This window comes from Antennarius striatus, chromosome 8 (assembly GCF_040054535.1).
Source record: "Antennarius striatus isolate MH-2024 chromosome 8, ASM4005453v1, whole genome shotgun sequence".
Lineage (NCBI taxonomy): Eukaryota > Metazoa > Chordata > Actinopteri > Lophiiformes > Antennariidae > Antennarius > Antennarius striatus.
Window position 1 is genome coordinate 21,149,092 of NC_090783.1, and position 22,780 is coordinate 21,171,871.

General features: G+C 38.5%; 1 protein-coding gene across 6 annotated transcripts in view; it reads right to left on the reverse strand.

Annotated features, from left to right (window-relative positions):
* Positions 1–885: 885 nt before the first annotated feature.
* The window catches only part of septin9b (septin 9b), a 60,747-nt gene continuing 38,852 nt past the window's right edge, over positions 886–22,780 (reverse strand). For 5 of the 6 annotated variants that reach the window (XM_068321136.1, XM_068321135.1, XM_068321134.1 and 2 more), the window contains 9 exons: positions 15,271–15,456; positions 11,661–11,789; positions 11,437–11,518; positions 10,822–10,959; positions 7,116–7,233; positions 5,464–5,559; positions 5,134–5,230; positions 3,495–3,546; positions 886–2,901 (listed from right to left, as the gene is read on the reverse strand). In XM_068321136.1, coding sequence (XP_068177237.1) covers positions 2,685–2,901; positions 3,495–3,546; positions 5,134–5,230; positions 5,464–5,559; positions 7,116–7,233; positions 10,822–10,959; positions 11,437–11,518; positions 11,661–11,789; positions 15,271–15,456 — 1,115 coding nt within the window. In that variant the 3' untranslated portion in view covers positions 886–2,684. Of the gene's footprint in view, positions 2,902–3,494; positions 3,547–5,133; positions 5,231–5,463; positions 5,560–7,115; positions 7,234–10,821; positions 10,960–11,436; positions 11,519–11,660; positions 11,790–15,270; positions 15,457–15,986; positions 16,123–22,780 lie in introns of those variants that run through there. The other variant, XM_068321139.1, reaches the window with a different exon arrangement.

The following is a 22,780-nucleotide window of genomic DNA, read 5'->3' on the forward strand; positions in this document are numbered from 1 at the left end:
TTCTGTTTTTCTACTCTGTGTCATTTTGAGAATAAGCTGCTTGGCTCTGTTCTGTGCCATGAAGTAATCCATTTAGTTTCCCAGAGAATCTTGCGGCAATTAATCTGCCAATAACATAACAGATTAATAACCAATTGGATTCTTGTTTAAGTCATTGTAGTGCATTTTACATCTAAATAACAGAAGTATTATGTGAATTTCTCTTGAAAAATCATTGATTCAAATAAAAATATGTCAGAGGATCAGACACTGTCATAGAAATGTCACCGTTGTCATTATCTTTCACCTTCATGCTTTCGGATGGGTGTCTGGGAAACTGCTGTGATGATGGAGTCAGTGTGAGGTGACGGTGCAACAGATACACACTGTTCTGCAACTTCAATATCTCACCGTCATATTTGCTGGCAGTTTCATCCTCAGCTTAGAGTTTAAAGCTAATCTACAGAAATGGCAGGAAAAGCCACAGCAGGAGCTCTAGTGTGTGAAAAGGTGACAATGACCTTCAAAAAACAACACTGCCGACACATTACAATCAGCAGTGAAGTTGGGAAAGTGTGACAGAAGGTGTAAATGAGATGCTGGTTTAAACCAGCGCCTATTGCGGTAACACTGCAAAGGTGCAAATTCACATGTCACCTCAGCGTCTCAGCTGAGGTTGTTTCATGAGTGTGTTGCATGTTTTCATACATGACATGCGCACACCTAGAGATATGCTCCCTGCTTTCTGTAATTCTTGTCCAAGTCTCATTAGTTGTAAAACGTCCAGTATTCTTTTCCACAGAAAATAACAGAACTGATGTAATAGGGTTTAATTGTAAAAAAAAACAAACCTTATTTCATTGGGATCGAAATTCCCTTTTACCCCTTTTAATAACAACATTCAACTTTCAACAATAAAAATATCAATCTTTATTCTTGGAGATAACATATCAAAGATAAAACCTTGATCTATAATAGCATGAAAAATCACACAAGAACTATACAACAGTCAACAAAGTGTAATCCAATAACTTTGTCTGGATAAAACAGCTCTTTTTTTTGTAAATAACTTGATATTATCATCACTTTGGATGCCAGTATGTAAGAAATTATTGTTGCGATTTGAGGCAAAAATACACTTTTTTATTATCATTTCTTATTTTAATTTAAAGATATAGTCTTCTATAAAATATTGCTTACGTTTGTATGGATAAACAAAAACAAAACAAAAAAGTTTGGGTTTATTGTAGGTCTTTTTTGGCTTAAATCCCCTCACTGTTGATAAAAGGCCCAAGCTTGAAATGCGAAGGTCACCATTCTGATCATTATCTATTGGCTGGATCATTTGTAATCACAATTAAAATATAAACAACTTTTGTTCTTTACCAGAAGGTAAAGCCCAGCGTACGACATACTATGTAACAAGGTTTGCAACAAAAAACACAAGCACTGTCTAAAGCTACAACATCCTCACTGTTTAAGTGACGGATGCTCTGAACGCCTAAAACTGGAATGAATTTTGGATTAAACTGATCACACTTACCATACACATAAATACCTATTCATAAATCACCTCTATATACTGTATGTGCTTGTTTTCAGAACAGAAAAAATGAACTTAATCTTACAGTAAAAAAAAAACCCCAACAACAACAACAACAACAAACAAAAAGTGGAAGAAATGGCTGCAAGGCATTACAGTTGCATATCCTCCCATCTCATACAATAATGTTAGATGAACAACAGTAATAAAAATACAACAATAAATGAGCAATGTAAAATGCAAGGTATGGTTGTATTACACAATGTTGGCATTACATGACAGACATGGGATGGTTTGGCCATAAAGCATTTTTAAAAAACATCACAACACAGCAGAAAAATGACAAAAGGACTCTTTCTTCTGAAAGCTGCTTAACACTGCTGCTGCTTTCTTTTTTTATTTTGCAGTGTGGAGTTGTCAAAACATCTTCCTCCTTAACAATATAAACTTAGTCTAAATATCCCTACTTAACCCTAATACCTACACACCACAAAACAAACCAGACTTCGCGAGTGGTACTGACAGTTACTCCTAGTTTAGAACTATTCTAGTATCTTCTAATATGCTGAGCTTTTATTTTGATTTTTTTTTCTCATCCAAACAGGCTCAAAAGTATTCTGTACAAAACACACATTTTTCCTCCAACACACAGGATGATTCTGATTAAGTCTTACGCATCTTTTTACTGACATTTACTTATTGTTGTTACAAACATGGCTAATTTACTCCACTGTAGTCCGGACAGTCAGGAAACACTGAGTAATAAGATGTGCACTTTATCCATGACCTGATATGGTTTACTGTAAATGGATACAGTCTGTATTGGGCAAAAGAAAATAAGGTTGGATCTGCATGGTTTGAGGATCAGCAAAGAAAATATTTTGTTCTGTCACGATAGGACATAAATTTAAAAAAAAAAAGATAACTATCAAAAGAAAATGCTGGGATTTACTTCCTGTTTCCTGTAAATTCCTGATGGATTGAAAACTATACGTAAAAAAAACAAAAACAAAAATCCTTCTAGGCAACAGAAAGGTGCTTCACAGCGTGGATGAGTGATTGTGTGGTTGTTCTTGTAAACAGAATGCATATGACAGAGTGTTTTGTGCCTGGCTGTGTACTGATATAATAAGTTGGGGTTCTGGCTGCACACAAGGACTCCTTACATCTCGTGGGACTGGGCTTCGTGCTGAGCAGTCACCCCGTTGGCCTGCAGGGTGCTGGGCTGCTCCTCAGGCTGACCATTGACCTTTGGCTGAACAGTAGGATGATCAGACGAGTGTGAGCTGAAGTGTGCATTGGATTCATTTAAGCGGCGGACGCGATACGTCTCATAGTGGATGTTGCCTGTGATATCCTTGATGTTCTGCATGTGCGTCCTGAAAGAAAGACGGTAACACCAGTCAGCATTTCCTCTTTATAACAATAATAAATTACACAATTAAATTTGAATAAAAAAATTCAGGTGGTTTGTTTGATCTGCAACCACTCATGACATGTATGAACTAGCTTCCTGAGTGTGTCTCATAAATGTTATAATATAGGCTCTTTGAGCACGTCGGAAAGCTTAATGAAACTGAACAAATCTCAGACAATGTGTAATTTATGAAAGAAAAAAAGAAAAGAGATGTGCCTGAACATTTAGCACAGTGTAATCATATTAATTTCTATTTTAGCATAGCTAAAGCAACATATACTGACTGGAGACTGAGACATTCAACAAAAAATCAATACAATTGATTCAACAATAAGTCATTTCATGCATGTCAGGCATGGATATAAACCCTCTCTAGTAACAAACAACTTAAATGCTAATATTCCATGGAAAACATTTGCAGGTAAATCTATTAAAAGTCTCAAGAACCTATCAACTCGACCAGGAGGAGGCTCGGTCTGTGACCATCCATGTATAACAGTTCCTCTATTTCATGCTTTCCATTTAATTAAACTATAGAGTATGATGGGAGCTCACCTGATGAGAAGGTCTCTCAAGTAAGCAAACTCACAGTGTGCAATATTCTCCACTGCAAAAAGAAATAAAGACACATTAGATAAATTGCTTGACACACAACTAATCATTTTTCCCGTCTGTTCCCATTAGCTGCCATTCCTTAAAGCACCACACGATGGCAGTGTTGCTCTGATAAGGTTCTCAAACCACTTCAGTCATTTTAATCCATCTCAACTGTCTTTTATATTAGATAACTAAGTGAGATGTCTTATAAACCTCCTTAGCTACCGGTGCTTCCAATAGGCATAACATGTCTTTAAATTATAGATTATGTCAAGAATATAAATGAAAAAAAAAGGAGTGTGCTATTTATGTAAAGCCTTGAAATACAGGGGCAGGAAATTAAATTCTCTTTGAGAGGAGAGTGGAGGAACGACTGGGTTTGTGAGTGCTGATTAGTGTCATCAAGGGAATCCATTACTAACTTGTAATAAGCTGCGCCGTTCATATCTCCCTTCTCTCCTCAGGGAGGAGTTGCTGCATACTGTCCAATTTATATTCATTTAAACACATGCATTCTGAACTTATTCTCCTTCTTGGAAGTAGAGTTTCTTCTATCCTTGCGATATCTGGACAAATGGCTTATGACTTGTCCTCTGAGGGTTAAAATTACAACATTTGTGCCAACAAATCCAGCAATCCCTCCCACAGATTAGCTTTAACGGATGGAGACTGAAGCCATTGTTCTTTAGGCCAGACAAAATGGTGTTTGTCTCACAGTGCTTTTATTTCACCTCTCTCTCCTTCCGTTCTGTGAAGTTGGCGTCATGATTTCTACTGAGTGAGTCGTAGTCACCTAAAGGGCTCATGGCCATGAAGCGCAATTGCTGAGAGCCAAGTAGGACCAATAACTGTCATAATTAAAATACATTTTACATTCCAAAACTTCTAACTGGAATCTTTGATTTGATTTATAAGCAGTGGCAAAGGAAGTGCATCACTGAAGGAATGTTAATACATCAATCTCCCAGGTGATTTTAAAATTATTCGGTTGTTATTACTCGGTAACAACAATAAAATATATTATTATTCTATCTCATTTATTCCTCTGTGGAGGATCATCAGAATCTTTTCAGGATTTGTATAAATATTGATTTGAACACAAATTATGTGAACTGGTAATTAATAATTTTTATATTTTTATCATTCAATTTTTTTTACTCCATTTCCATTGTCAAGAATTTGATAGAATTTCATGATCTGTGTAGAGCCATGTCATCCTGGTGACATCACCATAGTGACTGCTGTGCCCTGATTCCCCCGATACAACAACTGATGGTGCTTCTTAAGGGATGACGAGTATTTCCTAGCTTGAAAGGTCAATACAGTTGTATTTTGTAACTCTTTATATTCTACGAGTACTGAATAAAATGAATGACATTTATTTCCTCCCTTTTCACAGTTGAACAATCCCTGAGCTCCATGGACATAAGGTCCATGTGATTTATAAAAAATGTGTTATTTGTAATAAATAAAGCAAACTAAAAATACTAAAGCAATATTATAGATTCCACTATCCGAATCATTTCAAGAAATATTTAGTAGTTCAGTTACTCATTTTTAGTTCCTCATAATGCAGCGTGCATGACTAGTGCATTACCCTCTATGGTGCCCCACTTTGTTTTCCTTCCCAGAATCCTCTTGCCGTTCACCTGGTACTCCTGGTCACTGCCCACAACAGCAAAAGGGATCATCTCCTGTTGAGTGCACAAACACATGCAGCAATTCACGGAAGCGTTAACAGCGATTTGTTTTCAGGTCATGCTTTGGTTGTTTTCATTTGCTACAACAAGTGGCTCTAACTCATAATCATGTCTTTAAAGATATCCCAAATAAAAGCGATCAAGATACGCACACATTTTTGAATGTCATGTCAGGATATTTTCTGTTCCGTTCCTGATGAAAATTGAATTCAAAACTGTGAACTCACCCTGATTTTGTCATTGATCAGCCTGTCTTCTGCATCCTCGTCAAACTCTTTCTGAGGGTACACGTCTATTCCGTTGGCTCGCAGCTCTTCCCTAATCTGCATGAAAACAAGCACAGTAACACAAACCATTTAAAATACACACACTGATGTAAAAAAAAAAAAAAAACACAACTCAAAATAAACTGTACCTGTATTTTATTTTATAATGTGTTGTTTTTATGTCCTGTAATTGTTTCTGATAATAGTACTTAGGGAATAGTGATTTTGTATTTAGAGTAGTAATGGCATTAAATTACCTCAAATTCCAATTATAGATATAGGAAGACTATAGACATAGAAATTTAATAACGACTTATGAGCAATTCAAATCTTTTTATGAGATCAATGCTTGTTTTCATCTTGCAGCAAAATCATTTCTATATTTTAATTCGTGCGTGTGACCATCACCAGTCCTCTTTGGGATCTAATTTGTCAGTCTTTATTAGAATTTCCTATTGTGAGCCTGAGAGGGAAGTAAAGCACTTCTTTATTTATAATTGTGCTTTCAGAGACTAATATTGTGGGACTTGTACAAAGTAAAATCTTATAAAACGCTACCTCAACCATAGGTCAGAGGAAAAGGAATACGCTCCAAGTTGAACATGCTGAGGCTGAAAATTTAATAGAAAATCACCTCTTATTTCTTTTTGTTTCTCTGTAAAGTTGCTGCAGGAAAAATTGGGGGAAAAAAACATTTAGTCTTTTAGTCAGTCACCTTCAGGGTCATACAGAACATGTGCAGCCAACCAAAATATGCAGCTAGAAGCCCTGCAGCCTGTTCCAGTCCCTACTTTATTTTCGCAGTGGATGGTATCACAAGATGAGGGAAATGGTAGCCAAGGCACCCATTATGCTCCTCTAAATTTAATGTGAAGAAAGTCTGTACTCTTTGAAGCAGGGATGGAGAAAGGAAATGAGGGAGAAGGCAGGTGGCTGACTGCCTACTATGGAAAAATAATTATTCATGGGATACATATCCAGAAACACACAGAGGATGGAATGAGCAGGATGGGATGGCCACTTTAGACATAAGCCAGATGGACAAAGAATCTGTTGTAGAGGGGAAACAACGGGTGTATTAAAGTACACTGTCTTTTTTTTTGCTTAACAATACATTTGAATTAAAAAAAACCCCAAAAAAAACAAAACAAACAAAAATGTACCAACCAAAAAAATTAACAGTACTCACCGAACACAAAATTGACATTTTATATGAAAGCCTGCACATCTTGCCAATGTAATACGTCTGGATTTAGTGACTTTGGTTATTGAGGCAGCACTAATTTTGTCTGGTACCATTTGGGACGCACTGACACAAGGAATTGTGGGTATACTAGGTGGTCTGTCTGAATGTCAAAGTAGCATGCTAATTAGCAAATATCCAATCATACAGCTGAAGCTCACAGCAAAGTTTTCTGGTTAGTTACTATGTTAGTTGTGCACATGAGAGGATCTGATGTACTGACCTACTGATGCCGCTGTTTTTTTAAAAAACAGTTTTTCTTATTAAAAAAAAAACAGTAAAAGTTGATGGAGGTGTAGCTGGAAGAAAATGGAACTACTGTAAAAAATATCACAAATACAAAATAGATTGACGAAATGAGAATTCTCACCGTCTGCTTGAAGTAATCCCTCTCCTCTAGGGTCAGTGTGTCGGCCTTTGCGATGACAGGAACGATGTTGACCACGTTACTGAGACGTCTCATGAACTCCACATCCAGAGGCCTGAGACTGAAAAGACAAAAAGGAACAATTAAATACAATATATGAACTCAACTGTATGTGTCTGATGGTTAGCGGGCCCTCAAAATACATCTTGATCTGTGGCAAAACCTGCAAGAAAAAACAAAAAAAGACACAAAAGGAAGATTTATGCATCATTTAACCAACAGGATGTAAACCCCACTTAATCCATAACCCATGTGATACAATCATACAGTGGTAGAAATCTAAATTTGATTCTCCAAAAGAAAGATCAATTTGTCACAAATCTTTGACCACAGAAAATTATAACAGGTGAATTCTGCAGTCATAAGAAGAACCACTAGAGAGCAGTCATGTTCAGGGTTTTAAAATGACTAAAAAGTTTTTCTTTCTTTGCTCCGTACAATAAAACCATTTTCCTATGATGTTCTCTTAATTGTGAGTTCAGTGACTCATAGAAGCTTCTCACAGTGAAGGTTAAATAATACGGAATTTTGCTATTTGCCATTTGCTGTTAATACTCTGATTTGCCTAACTTGAAGTAAATTTGTGCAGATCCAGCATCTACTTTTCACTTGTATTATTTTTGTATTATATGAGGGATTTTTTTAAGCATGGGCTGGTGCTGTCCTCAGTTAACTCTGTTCTGTTCTTAAGCATTTTCTCTTTCCCTCTGATGTTCTGCCATCATGCTGTAGGCTCTGCCCTCCAATTACCCCCTGCAAAGCCATGGCAGCCTGGTTCAAAGACCTACAGGCAGATGAAGGAAGGCCTGGTTGCCTCTCCGTAATGACTGACAGGCGTGTCACTATGATCCTAGGATGTCATATAATCACAAGGGAGCACGAGTTTGCACGGTGCAAGAGGAGAAAACAGCTGCACGAGGGTAAAAAGAGCTGACACAGTAAATGATGCATTCAACCGGAGACAGAGCACTATGCTTGTATGCATTTTTTATACTGGGGGGGGGACAATTGACATGCGTCATTTGCATGCAGAGTTGACAATCCCTCTGTGCTCATAGTTATTGACTATAAATTATATAACCACATACATAAACTGTCTATATGTAGATGTGGGAATACCCAAATTGGTATTTGAGCGACATCACATGCATGTCTGAGCATCTGGGTAGGCTCATGTGTACATTTATACCGTTGCACACAAATACACGGATAGTAGGTACGCATGTATACGTGTATGCACAAATGCACACGATAATGCATGCGCACATGCATATATTCTCCTTTTTTTGTGATTAAAAACACTGTTGTATTTGTATAAACTGAGAACAAAAACTCTGAGGTCAAATGAAGTGAAGAAATCACCCAACCACAGGGCAGACAGCTCTTACTTCCTTCCTTGTTTCTAAAGCAAATGGGAAACTACCTCTGTGTTGGTGAGAGTCAAAGCTCAGACATACTATATCTAGACAGTCCCAGAGGGAAAGGACTCGTAATATCAGAAATGTTTACTGGTTCGGATTTCTCGAGTGCTACTCATCGAGCAAAAAAAAAAGCAAAGAAAAAAACAACAACACAAAACCAAAATGAAAGTAACATTTTTTAAACAAGACAAATATCATAGATAGTGAGTAAGAAACTAATGAAAAAAATCAAATGGGGGGGAAAAAAATCCAGCTCACGGTCAAAGTTAGAGGCCTGGAAGATGTATTAGTGACGGTGTGGGAGTCAGCTGATTTTCTTGTCTGTCATTTATAATAATTTTGCCACTGGATAATTGTAAAGAAACAAGTATAAAAATAACTACAAACTGAAATCAATACAATTACAGTATTTTCCGCACTATAAGGTGTACCTATGAGCTTTTAATTTTCTCAAAAACAAACAATGCACCTTATAATCCAGTGTACCTTATATACTGTATGGAAAAAGATTTGAAATAGCCCAGTCATTTAAGGTGCGCCTTACAGTCCGGAAAATATCACGTGTTAATTTTAAGTTGTAAAAATCCATTTGACTTCTCCACGTACACGTGTCTCTTAACGCGAATCGTCTCCACGCCAGACCACAGCAGTTCCCCTAACAGATGTATCCTTTGTTCTCCTGCCTACAACTCTCTGTTTGGCTCTGAGGAAGACACTATTTCCTGACAGATGTTTGCACTTCTGCTGTCAAAATGAGTGAATATATTTTCATGATTCCATGAACAGGTTTCTGTAAAGTGCCTTGGATGTTTAAGTGTGAGCCTGGGTGGCTGTACAAAAAGTTTGATTGGGAAAAAAAAAAAAGCTTGTTTATGATGTCATCTCTGAGAGAGGGAAGGAATCGTAGAGAGACGTGATGGAGCAGTTTGGGTGAACTTCTAGGCAGCTGTAAACAAGACGACACGTAAACACAGCCGGGACACCCACATAAGTGTATCTGCACAAGTGTTAGCATGCCCAACGCCCATCTGAGCCCACATGATCAGAGAAACACACACACACACACACACAGTCCCTCTGATACAGCAGCTGTGACGACAACAGCAGATGATGAGGGGGTCTGTCAACAGCGGCACACACGCACAGATACACACATTTCACCGCACACCACCCTCCCCCCCCCGCCGCTTATAAAGCATTTACAGTAAGTGGGCAACTGTTGAATTACTGGTGTGCCAGAATACTAAGCATCAGTGGATGGAGCCGTCACTGTGGAATGTTTCGCGCAGGAGTGTGTGTGTTTACAGTTGGTGCACATGGCTGTTGTGCATGTAGTTAGTTGTCTGTACGGGTTTGACTTACGACGATGAGGATTCCCGTTTGTTAGTTGTGCCTTGAGCTGTGTCATTGCGTCCATAGCTGCATGTTGACCTCGACCCTTAAAAGCACGAGGACCCACCACTGATCACTGTTTACTTAAAGCAAATTAAGACTCAGGGAGGACGACCCAGAGCACCAACAAACCGCTATTTACCTGAGTCGAGCAGCAGTCACCTGGTAGTTTTCATTTTTAAAAAGGATTTTTTGGGGGGTTTATTTTAGAATTATTCAGTAAAGTTGCACAGAAACATATTTGTCAAGAGCCAAACATCTATAAATGGGCATGATACCCATCTTCATTTTCTGCCTCAGCTGCACACAGTGGAGGTCTTCTCCTGGCAAACCATCAAAATCGTGTTTCTCTCTTTCTGCTGGTGTGCTGTAGAAATACAGAAATCTGAGAATCACTTGAATCCAGATTCAAATGAGATTCAGCAGGAAAAAAAAGAAACATCTTTCAAGCTTGATTAAAAAAGTAAGCCTTAAATACAACATGCTGAAGTAAAATCTTATATGTTAGGCATGTATGTGCGGTATTATCTCAGTCCTTTCATGTATGAATCCTGAATGTTCTCCTTGTCCATCAGCCTCCCTTTAAACGATGAGAACTGGAGAGACTTGGGTTCTTTGTGATGTCTGAAACCTCAAGTGATACTTGAGTATCCGTGAGGACAGAATGAAATCCACATGTGGTGGCGAGAGAAAAGACAAGCAGGCAATTAAAGAGCTGTGGACAGAATGGGGGTAAACAGAAATTCCCAGAAGGCCTGATTCAGCCTGACTGTGGGAGAAACCGGGGAAACGGAGAGGAAGCATTACTCTGTGGAGGATTCAGGAAGGGATCTTACCAGTGGCCTGTGGGTGGTATGAAGTATATGCAGCAGTGGACCCTGGAGTCTGGGATCCTCTTCTTCCTGTTGATGTTGATTTCCTCTTGTAAGTAGGCTTCATACTGGTCATTGATGAATTTCATTATGGGCTGCCAGCTGACAAAGGAAACAGGGTCCAGGAATGAGAAGCTGAAGCACATTAACCCACCTTTTGATTCTCGGTGCTTTCAATCATTATAGTTGATGAACGCAAAAAAAATCTCCTTTCAATCACATTTCAACTTTTGTACATTTTATTTGCACATGTCAGGAATAGGATAAGAAAGAAAGACGAAACAAAAAGCGTTATATTCAGGGAGGCAAGAGGATGAAAATTAGATCGCAAACTTGACCTTGAAATATTAGGTCAAAGTCAAATTTTCACTTTTGTACCTTTTTAGGTACACATCTCTGAAACCTGGTGAGATATAATCATAAAAATAAAAACCAACATTTTCAGGAAAGCCAGAAGAGCAAAAATGTGTAGGTCAGGGCAAAATGTTAAATTCAGGGTGTCGTGGGAGGTTGCAGTCTCTGACTGCCTTGTTTAGTTCCTGAAAATGTAAACCTTCAGGTAAAATTGCCCCAACTCACCAATTTTCATTGTTGATTTGATCCCCGAAGCCCGGAGTGTCGATTACTGTCAGCTTCATCCTCACTCCCTTCTCCTCAATATCTAGAAAAAAGTACTGGTCATTTCCTTTGGACTTTCACACATGAAACACGCGTGAAAAAACAAGTCAATAATGTGATGTGATATGAATGAGAATAATGAAACTATTTTAGGAGCATAATGCGAAATGTGAACTCCAGCGAACCGTGACTGATGGACTTGATGTCGATGGTTTTGGGGATTCTCTCCTCCGGGTCGGGCTGCACCGACTTCCGGCTCACCTTGGATTTGAATAGGGTGTTCATCAGAGTGGACTTCCCAAGACCACTTTGTCCTGAACGGGAAAATGCAGACAGAGAAGAAAGCAACATTTATGTCATGGTTTTAAGCAAATACAGCCAGAGCTTCATTCAAATGAGTGGAAACAATAATAAAAAATAAATAAATAATTTTTTTGATTAAAAAAATAAAGAGTGAAAACAACATATTCCGCATTTTACTACGTAATTGAAAATGCGCTAACTGGCCACCGTATTAGACTTATTGATCCAAGGGTAATTAGTTTATATGATGATAATTGCACTACTGATTTCAAAATGTACAGTATTTTAAAGTAAATTAAATCCTGACATGTAATTGTAATTGCCATTATGGTGGTGACACTGAAGTTGGCATTCAGTAGGTGATAAAAAAAGTCACAATACATACAGTAACTCTAGGTTTATCCAAAGTAAAGTGGTGTGTAGGACTTTTTATTACAAGGAAGCGCATCAGCACGTCATTCATGGAAGTGTGGTGGAATACCTCCAGCGGCTTAAAAGCTTGGCTTTGCCACCTCCCATTTAGCCTCAGTGAACGTTTATATACCATGTGACCTCATTTAAAAAGTATAAAAACTATAAAACAGTGGACAAAAAATACAATAAAACTTTGATGTCATTTTAGCGTTGGGTTTGAAATGTTGAGAAGTGTAAAAAGCTGTTCTTTTTTGTTGTTTTTGTTGTTGTTTTTTCTTAAAAGGCACACACACACACACACACACACACTCACACACACCAACTCCAGGGCCTGTTTAATTTGCCTCTCTGTTCCCCTCTCTGCGTTAGAACAGCCCCTGTGGGCTTACACTGTGGCATGTGGAGCGTTGCCAAGCTGCCAGGCCCTCAGTGACACCCAGAGCAGCCTTTTCCACAGTTCTCAGTGTCTGTGACATTTTCCACATTCAGTCATATGCATTCACCCACATCCTCTCTCTCTCTTCCGCAGATAGACACAACACACCCACGATGCATTGCATAGATGAAATCAAAAGGTCAGCTGGCTCAGGGCAGGGATTAGGCAAATGCTTCTCACAGAGGAGACCACATCGGACAAGGCCAAGACAACGGCTGCTCTAACCTTTCACATCCTCAGAACTCAACAAAGTGCCAACTCTTTTTAGCCAAAGGATGTTTTCATCCTGAACACTTTAGAACATTTCTAATGTCTAATCATTCTTCATCTTGTTCATATTTTTAAATTTAAAAAAAAAAGTAATTTACATGAGCAACTAGAAATCCAAGAATGTTTGAGCAAAGAAAATGTCACAAACCAAAACAGACAAAGTTTGATCGGACAAACTTCATTCAAGAGCTGAATGGTCACCAACTCATTCGCAATCTCTCGGGGTTTTACAGATCAAGTGTGAAGGGTATGTCAGCTCATGCCAGAGAGAAATCAGACCCCAGAATGCCATCCAGAGGAACATGATATGTTATTACGGTGTCTTACAAATTAAAATTCATCCCTTGTTTCTTCAGTAAGCTGTTCTTGTATGTGACTTCAGTATGTATATTGTGTATAGTTTCTCAGCACATGAATTTACCCTTAAGGTGTTGCTGACATGCATCCACCTGCACTGAATACAACTGGATACATTTCTGCATTATGGGAAATGGGCCCTGTTTTGTTTCTGTTTTTTCTTTTTGCACTTATCCCTCCTTTGAAGAGCAGTCCGTTGGCAAAAACTCCATGTTTGTCTCATTATGGTGTGCCTCTTTTATTATGCTGACATTCCTTGTTGTTTTCCTTTTTTTTGTATTCCTACAACACTTGCGCTGCAAGCCCCGAATGGACCACACTCCATCTACAACCATGCCAATAACAACTAGGGCTTAAACATCAACATGGTAAACTATATTCCTGTGCAAAATTAAACAGAGACATATAAAAAAAATGGATTTTTTCTAATGCATGTGCATCCAGGGATAATTGTGAATGTGGTTGTGAGGGTACACAGACTGGATGGTTGGATCAAACTGGAATCAAGTAGCTGTTCTCCAAGTACGCGCTTCAGCTTGTCAAGAGTAATTGCCATCTTTATGCTACTTTCTCAGCCTGACAGCCTCTTTTTATCCAATCGAATGTCATGTGTGAGTGTCGTGCGTTGGGCTCACAAAGAGAAAAGGCATTATGTTCGCTGACTCTAAACAGGACAGCTGAAGAACTGCAAATACAAATAGATACAGATTATACAGGTAGTCCTCAAGATATGAACACCCAACTTACAAACATTCGTAGATACAACCGCTCGATCCGTGGTCTGGGAGTTGGACCCTAAAGGTAAGTTACATTATGGTACTACAGTATTTTATTGTGTTTTTTGTTTTTTTTATGTCTTGTAATTGTTTCTGGTAAGACGTAGAGAATAGTGCCTTCATATTTAGAGTATTAATGGCATTTAAATGACCTCAAATGGTAATTATATTTTGACATTTAGTAAATAACAATCTTAAAAACAATTTAGCTTATGAATAACTTCTCGGAAACAATTGTGTTTGTAGGTTGAGGACTACCTGTACATTATTTTCTTTTAGACTCCATCAAAGGAGAACGGAAGAGGAGTTTGCAAAAAAAAAAAAAAGGAAAAAGAATAAAAAATGTTTCAGGTCACAGAATCTACAAACCAAGCTCTCCTTGTGCAGCATCCTGCTTTCTGTGACCAAGAGAATAAATATGCACCAAGTTTGAACTGGAGTGTTACTTATTTTGGCTTCAGGCTTTCTGCAGCTCTGTCAAACTGAATTAGACTTGTTTTGTTCTACATTTTATGTTGTTTCTTAATTTGAAAAGTTTAATAGTTACCATCTGATCATTTTGCTTAATTCAGTACCGAGTCAAAAGTGTAGCAGATCTTGTAAGTAATTCCAGGATCAAATCCTGTCAAATGCATCTGTGACAAGTTTATGTTTTAGGAGTTCAATCCAAATCAAGAATGTGGGCATATCTTAGTCAGGGTTTAGCAAAAGGTCAGGCTGAACTCGGGCTGACCAACTGGGATAATCTTTATAATAAATACACTTTAACCATTTTTTTGTTACAAAATAATTTTCATATGCAACCACTTAGCACTGGCAACATTTAATATTGAATTAAGCTAAACAATATCAGCAGGTATCAGGTGTGTTAAATTTAATGGCTAAAATAAGGGGAAATCCAACAGCTGTTGTTTCCACCCTTATTTCTCAGTGTGCTATCAACGCATTGATTCTGGTTTGGAACATTTTAGTGAAAGTATGTTTGTTAGGTTGCATATGAATGTTATTTGTGGAAGACATGGTTGGGCTGAAAATAGCACTACTATAGTAAGAAAAGTAAAGAGGGCTGAACACTTTGTTAGGAAACCATTTTCAAAATTAAAGACAGCATGAGAGCAAAAAAAAAAAATCTGCAGTTCTGGGAGTTTAAGTGTTTTTTTTCTTCTTGGTTGCAGATGAAAAATGAACCCTTCAAACTGCCATGTTAAACCAAGTATTTGATATCCGTGTCAGTCTCACCCACAACCATGATGTTAAACTCAAAGCCCTGCTTCATGGCCTTCCTCCTCATCTGTTCTAGGATGGCATCGATGCCCACGTAGCTGAAGTCGCTGCCATGGGTCTTCTCTCCCTTGCCCTGCGGGTTTGGGTGGTGGAGTTTGGCAGAATCCGACATGTTGCTGTGGCTCAGGTTGACCTCTGACCCTACGAGATGAAAAAGTGAAAAGATTTGTGTTAGGATTTCATCTTGTTTCTGTAAACACACAGCTTGACTTTTAATTTCTTTTTCTTTTCTTTTTTCAGAACAGGTTTTTACATGAGACGGTGCAGGAAAGTGATGTATACCATTTACACTGTCTGCCTAAAACGAAACACAGACACGTGTGGCAGTTGTGCATCCACTCATTACAAAAAACTACAACACAAGATTATGTTTCCCCCCCAACCAAACATGAATTCTTGTTTTCCCATTTTAGAAAACTCAACTGCAAAAGGTAGTCAGTAAATTGTAAATCCTCAGGCACACATCTGCTTTGTAAGGTGTCATGAAGACAAACTGGCCACATCCTCGAGTTAGCAGCGCAGCTCAAGAGAAACCGACTAAAGAAACAAATTACGGAAATAGTAATCACAATGAAAAAATGCATGTGAGTTTCCTAATCTTGAAAATATATGAGGACAAAAGTCCAGACAATTTTGATAGTAAATACTGGAGATCATGAATCACAGCTTACCTCAGTTTAAGGAGGATCAGTAGAGGACAAAGACTGGGTGCCAAGGCGCTATTGTAGCAAGAAAAGCCTCAGCTGAAGCCTGCCAAACGTACTAGTACATGCTTGCACCAGCAGAGACTCACTTTTTTAACGGAGGAGGAGACAACATTTCCTGCTTTTCGACAGAAACCTGTGGTGTTGTCTGCATTCAGAAAGTTTGCAGTAACAGACACTGTAAACCACAAAAACCTGTACCTGAGGGCTTATGCAAACTGACTGACATCAGTGTCTGATGAACATAGCAGCTTTTTGCGTTTCTCCCTGTCTGACGCGACGTTAGCAACACATCAGCCAGTCTGAAGACATCGCATCTCCAGCTTCCTACTCAGAGGTCTTTGCTTCCTGTGATCTTAAGTCATGTCGCCTGCAAACCGTATCCGATTGATTAATTGATTAATTTTATGCAAAACTGTTAAAGTGTGAGTGCTTTTAATTTAGGAGGCAAGAGGTGACTTGTCTTTAGGAATCAAATACATATTTATACGCTGAAGGAGGTCACAAGCTGATGGTATGACTCATGAGACTCAGAGTATTCGTGCCCCAATTAAACCTGTGAATGAATGAACATAAATCCAATGGTCACAAACTTATACGTTATGTATGTGCATTTATGTCACAACCTCCCCCCATCCTTTAAATCTTCACACCTTAAACAGGTAAGGTCATGTGGGTATTGATGACGCAGCTGAATATCTCTGAATACATTTGTGAGCGAGGCTATCATACCATCACCACTCCTCAGATAGCCTCACGGCTAACAGATTAACTACCCTGTGTAACGTGTTGCTTGGTTAATACATCCATTACTAAAATGTAAAGGAAGGATTTTCTTTTTGTTAACGTCCATTTTATTATCAGAGAAGTGATGTAATTTAACTAGATAAATGCAAATTTTAAAAAATGTTAATTAATACCTTATCCTGATGGACTGACGTTTATTTCGTCCAAACCACTTTCGACAAGAAACCTACACAGGAGGGCATGCATTGACATAATTAAATAATATAAGAGTTTGTGTTTTTGATTGATTCATGTAGTCTCTGAGATGTGTTTGCAAATAATTGCTTAGTGTTACAAATCATCACTACAAAAAGCCCATATTCAGCTCTGTTACACAGAGCCTGATTGCATCAGTAGCCTCCTGACTGACAGGATGCAGATTAGCTCTAACGACACACTGCAGGTCTGCAGCCAATCGGCCTCATGGGCTCTATGAGTATGCCAGCAATGAGCCATCTGCCGGCCGGCTGGCTGACTGGCTGGCTGGCTGGCTGGCTGCTCACTGAACAAACACTTGTACTCTAGCACAGGCATCCCATTGATGTAGTTGTAAGACCTAACAAATAAGAGATACATATGAACACAAGCAATGCAAGGGAGGGAAACATCTGGGAAATGAACATGTGACCCAAGCAGACAACAAGCCTTCTGCTTTGATATTCACTATTCTCACACACAGTTTAGCTGCATGCGTCAGCACTGTGTCCTAAAGATACCCCTTTCATTCTTTGGGGGCAAAGGATGAGCTGGTCATCAGGGGAATTTTGAAGTATTTTTTGTGACAGATTGACAGCACTGTCATTTCTATTCACAACAGCTTCTAAAGCGTCTCTTCATGACTCAGATCTACATTTTATGTTCCACAAAGAACGCACCGATAACCCTTTCTGGATGAGTCACCTCACTACATTTGAGCAGAAATATACAGAATGACTCAGATCACAACTCAGCTGGCCTCAAACATTAAATGTTCCCAAAGGAGAAGAATGAATCAGATTTCCTAAATTAAACTGAGGTTACAAAAAAGTTACAGTAGTCAGTCCTTAAGAGCACCATTTCAAATGAAAAAGAAGGATCTGTTCAGTGGTCCTAAACTGACAAATCTAAATATTGGATCGGTTCCTGTTTTCTGTTCCTGAAGGCATCACAGAAGACCAAACCACAGCATTTACACATGCAAAATGTTTGCAGCCAAAGTTGTACTCCATCTATTTTAAATATGACATTTCTTTATCAAGGGTGACCAGCTTGGAATGAACTCTAGTTGACTGATGTAATTGACAAAATTATGGTGACTGCCAGATCCAATGATTTTGGGATGCTGAGCACTCCTAAAGTTTAAAAATCCGTATATCTTGGCCTCTGCTAATGTTTTTCTATCAGTATCTAAAGAGTCCTGCATGCTGGCATAGCACCGCAAAAAACCCAAGAGCAGCTTTCTTTTCTGCCCTCAAACTTCACATGAAAGTAATTCATCGTGTTAGTAATTCCTAAATTATTTAGCATGTCAATCCTTAGCTTGTAAATACCAACCATTATCCTAAGAGTGGCATAAAACCAACTTTGATCCCTCTTTAAACTGGTCTGGAAAACTCAGACAGAGCTTCCCCCTTCCATCAGGTGTATTTTGCTTAATAACACACATATATAAATCATCACTCCCCTCCTGAGTTTTTCTTTAGATCTCCATCAGGCACATCACACGTGATCCCTGTGTTTAATATTCACCGAGTGACACTAGAAATGCAAAGAACAAAACCTCTATTGTCTTCATGAAAAAACCTCCGAAAAAGAAAAATAATTCCCATTCTTTGATCCACACGTTTCACTTCAACATATTTGTGCCCAGCTTTGAATCACGTTGAAATGTGTTCTCTTATGTTATTGTTTAATTCTAGGGGCTGCATGATAAATGTCCTGCACAAAAAAAATCTAATAGAAATCAGTAAAATTTTTCATGGCAAGCGCAAAATGTAATTGGTGAAGATGAACCTAACTGTTAAAATGTTGTGGTTCGTAAATTGATGCTCTACATAAGGAACTGGTCTGTGTGTGGAATTTTATTGTTGACCGTAGTTTCTGAACTCAAGTGATTTATTGCACTAATTTTTCCTTCATTTTTAAGTCTCATGCTGATGTTTAGTTCCATGTCTGCAATGAATTGTAAATTGGGGAAAAAAAACAAAAAACCCTACCCTCACACATTATAGAGTTACAAGAAAATACAGAACAAAGACAAAACTCCCCTGAATGTCAGCTCATGTGGAGTGATAATGGTTGTTTGCTATAACGTCTTACTTCCTGATGAACGATCCAGTTGGACCAGGAATTAGATTTTAATTCCTAAAGAGAACACACTATATTTCATAATCACAACTTTCTCTTACTTGAATATTTAATGAACAAGGGACCAAATCTTTACTCTCCCTAGCGTTGGTCTTCACTGTCCAGTCACTCTGCGCAGAGTTTTGTTTGAGGAAGAAAAGATAGGCATGAGGTGAAATCCCTGAATCCCTGTTCTGGTGTTGTACCCTTCACTTCCCTGAGTGTGTAAATGTGTTTCTAAGCTACAACTTTCTACTTAACTGCAGGATACATTGCCATTGGTCCTTTGGTGGCTCCTTCTGGAGATGAGGAGATCATTAAGTTTTGTGTCTGCTGTCGTCTGGATAAAAGGATGGATTGAGGCTCCAGAGAGTAAAAGGAAGTGCAGGAGTTCAGTGAAAGTCATAATTGTGCCATGTGTATACAAGATTAACATACGTACAATTTAATACAAACTGAAAATTTAATGATGAAGTTTTATGAGTATTCTCAGGAGAAAAATGCGAGTCACAAATGAGAAATACAGCATTTCATTTTAGCAGAAAAGGATATTAACACGTGTCATCCCTCATTTCAGCTTCTGCTTAAAAACACCAGCGCTTTGCTGATTGAGTCTTTCCTTGAAATAAGAAATGACGCTAGTATTTTTAGTGGAACAGTAGTAGCATACCCCCCATTGTGATGCAATCTGTTTCATGCAGGGCATATAGATGGTTTAAAACCACAGCGCATATAAATATAGGTGGGACTAGCTGTACCCTGCAGAGACAAAGGATGTTATGTCAGCATGTCAACCATTTATTTCATTGTTGTTTTAGAGGCTTCTACACCAAAATAGAGAGTAAAGAAGAACGGCTACAATATTAAACATAAAGTACTATTATGGAAGCATTGAAGACATTATTTAAAAAATGGTTATATTTATATTCTTCATATATTTACATTTTATCAATGTTATAGATGTGAAAACCAGAAGTTGTTGTTTTTTTCCCCCCCGGTGTTTTTACAGTTTCTGTACAACAAAGTTATGATCATATTATCCAATAACCAACAGAATTCACGACACTTTATTGACTTCTCTCTCCTACAGCATCATGGCATCAACTAAAAGGTTGAAACTGACATTTGAGACAACAGTTAAAGTAAAGGCAGCTTGAGCCAATCACAGGAACAGTACAGTAACCCCAAGCTTGAACTGACAAGGATATGGCACGTCAAGCTCTCAGTGAGTTTGTGACCTTGCTTAAAAGTTCCATTTCCCTTGAAGTTTCCATTTGGTGTTGAATTCTTTTATAACGGTTTCTGAAGTTTGTTTTAAAAAACTTTTTTTTAGGTCCGGTGACAACGTTTGTGAGTTTTTGCCTGGTCTGCTGACTTCAATTTCAAGTTTGAGTGCAGGCCAGAAGTTTATTTCCAACGCTGTGTTTATTTTGAGATGGATATCGGGTTGACGTGTTGCTGTCTGCAGGTAGTGACAGGGCTGGGAAGGTAGGAGGTTCACACCAGTCAGCTGCATGAAAGAGGAAATCCCCCCCCAATCAATCCCTCATCTGTACCTCCATACTAAACACAATTAAAAATACTGATCTTTTGCTGCGCTGACATCACAGCGTCATGTACGATGACAAAGTTCAGTGAAAAGACAAACACAAATCTGCGCTTCAGAAAAAGGTTTGAAGAACGCTATCGATCCACTTCCATTCTTTCTACCTTGTCACTCGTGGCCTTGAGAATGCAAACCATCGCCTGACGTTGAGCGAAGCAGATGGTGCTGCTCAGTGTTAAAATACAGCTCAACACATGGGAACGTCTGGAAGAGCAGATGTCCGCCAAAAAAAAAAAGAAAAAAAAAAAAGGAAAACCTCAACAACACCAAATCAGAAGACATGGGATGTCTGACATAAACGGCTCGAGCATCGAGAGACGAGATATAAGACAACTGTGACTGTAACGGCTACAGGATGTAAATCGGAACACACTCCAAACAACGTTCTGATCAATAGCTGTGAGCAGAGATTAGGAAAAGGAGAACAGAGCAGAGCAGTCATTGGTGCTGAGGACAACTCTAAGAGCCTGGTGTTCTGGGCAGCTCTTCCTATATTGGAGGCTCACCGACCACAGCCCAAACATTTCCGAGAAACATGTAAGGAGAACAAGGTGGTTCACAACCACCAAGTATGAAGTGGCTAAGTAACAGGCTGGTTAACATATTTCAGCACTGGATGCTGGTGGGTACCTAATGAGAGGAAATTAGAAGCGCTGTGACCTTCAGAGCGGCACAGGGTGAAGACGGTTCTTTTCTTTTCAAGTCACACCACTGAGATGTCCGAAAAGAAAAAAGAAAAAACCTGCTGACTGAGACTCTTTATCCATTTACTACTAACTTTACATCCAAGCAGTGGAAATAGACAGATATTCTTCATTTGTCCAAAAGGGAAATTCCGTAAATAAATTCAAGAGGAGCAAGAATGAATGGATCAAATGCACATCATACTTCTTTTTTTTTTCATTCAGAAAATAAGTTTAATAATTCTACAGCTGCAAATGGTTTCTGATGTAAATGACTTCAGTAGGAGGAGATTGTGACACAAACTTCAGACCATATCATGCAAAATATGATCATCTACCAGAATCAACGCTTCATAACTCCATCTAATGTGTAGATTACAGCAGCCAAGAACACCAGATATGATATTTGTGTGTGTGACACAACAGACACGTTTGTCTTATGTAGATGACCTCAGTTAGAATGCAAACAGACTAGCTAGCTCACAGTTTTGCACTTCACCATGCAGATGAGAAGTCAACACATCCCATAAGGATTCTTCACTTGCTGATGGAATGGGGAAATAATTAAGACCTTAGTAGATTAAACACATGAATACAATCATCTATGCGATCATTATCATACAGCGGAATGTAAGACAGAATATTATCAGACTGTCTGTTTGTTAACTATAAAATATTTTCATGCGTCTCTTATTAGATTGCTCTGATTCTTTCTGGACAAAAGCCTTTGGTCTAAACATTGAGCATGAAGGACAAACAAGTGTCCCAGCATGACAGGACCTACAGGTTGATTCAGTGTAAAAAGGGTTAGATTTCCCTTTAGAGAATCAGGCTTGATGCTTTGACATCTGCAGCACCGCAATTCTATTTTGGTATTTCATGTTTCTAGTAAATATCTGGGACATACCAGGGCTGGACTGATTATATTTTCAATTGTTTGCTTGATTTCTTTTTAATGTTGCTGTCTATTTGTGTGACTGAATTAATCAGTACCGGGCCTCATGTTTGCTCTATAATTAGAATCAAGTAAACAACACTTCAGTGGCCCCGAGAGCATCTAATGAAATAGTTTTTCATGAACATTTGAAATTAACCACGTTCCTGCACACTGAGACTGCTTCCTGCCTGCAGTGTGAAAAAGAATCAAAAATGCACTTTTAATTCACTCATCCTGTTAGAACTGCAATGCTATTTGACTGACTTATGAATAGTAAACAAGTGTATTAAATCGATGCAGCGACCTTATTTAAGCGAAAAACTTGGCTGGGACATCTGGGTGAAACATCAAACAGAAACGTTTCATCTTTTGTGCAAAACATGTGACACACTGAGAAGATAACTGGAATTTAGAAAAGTTTTAC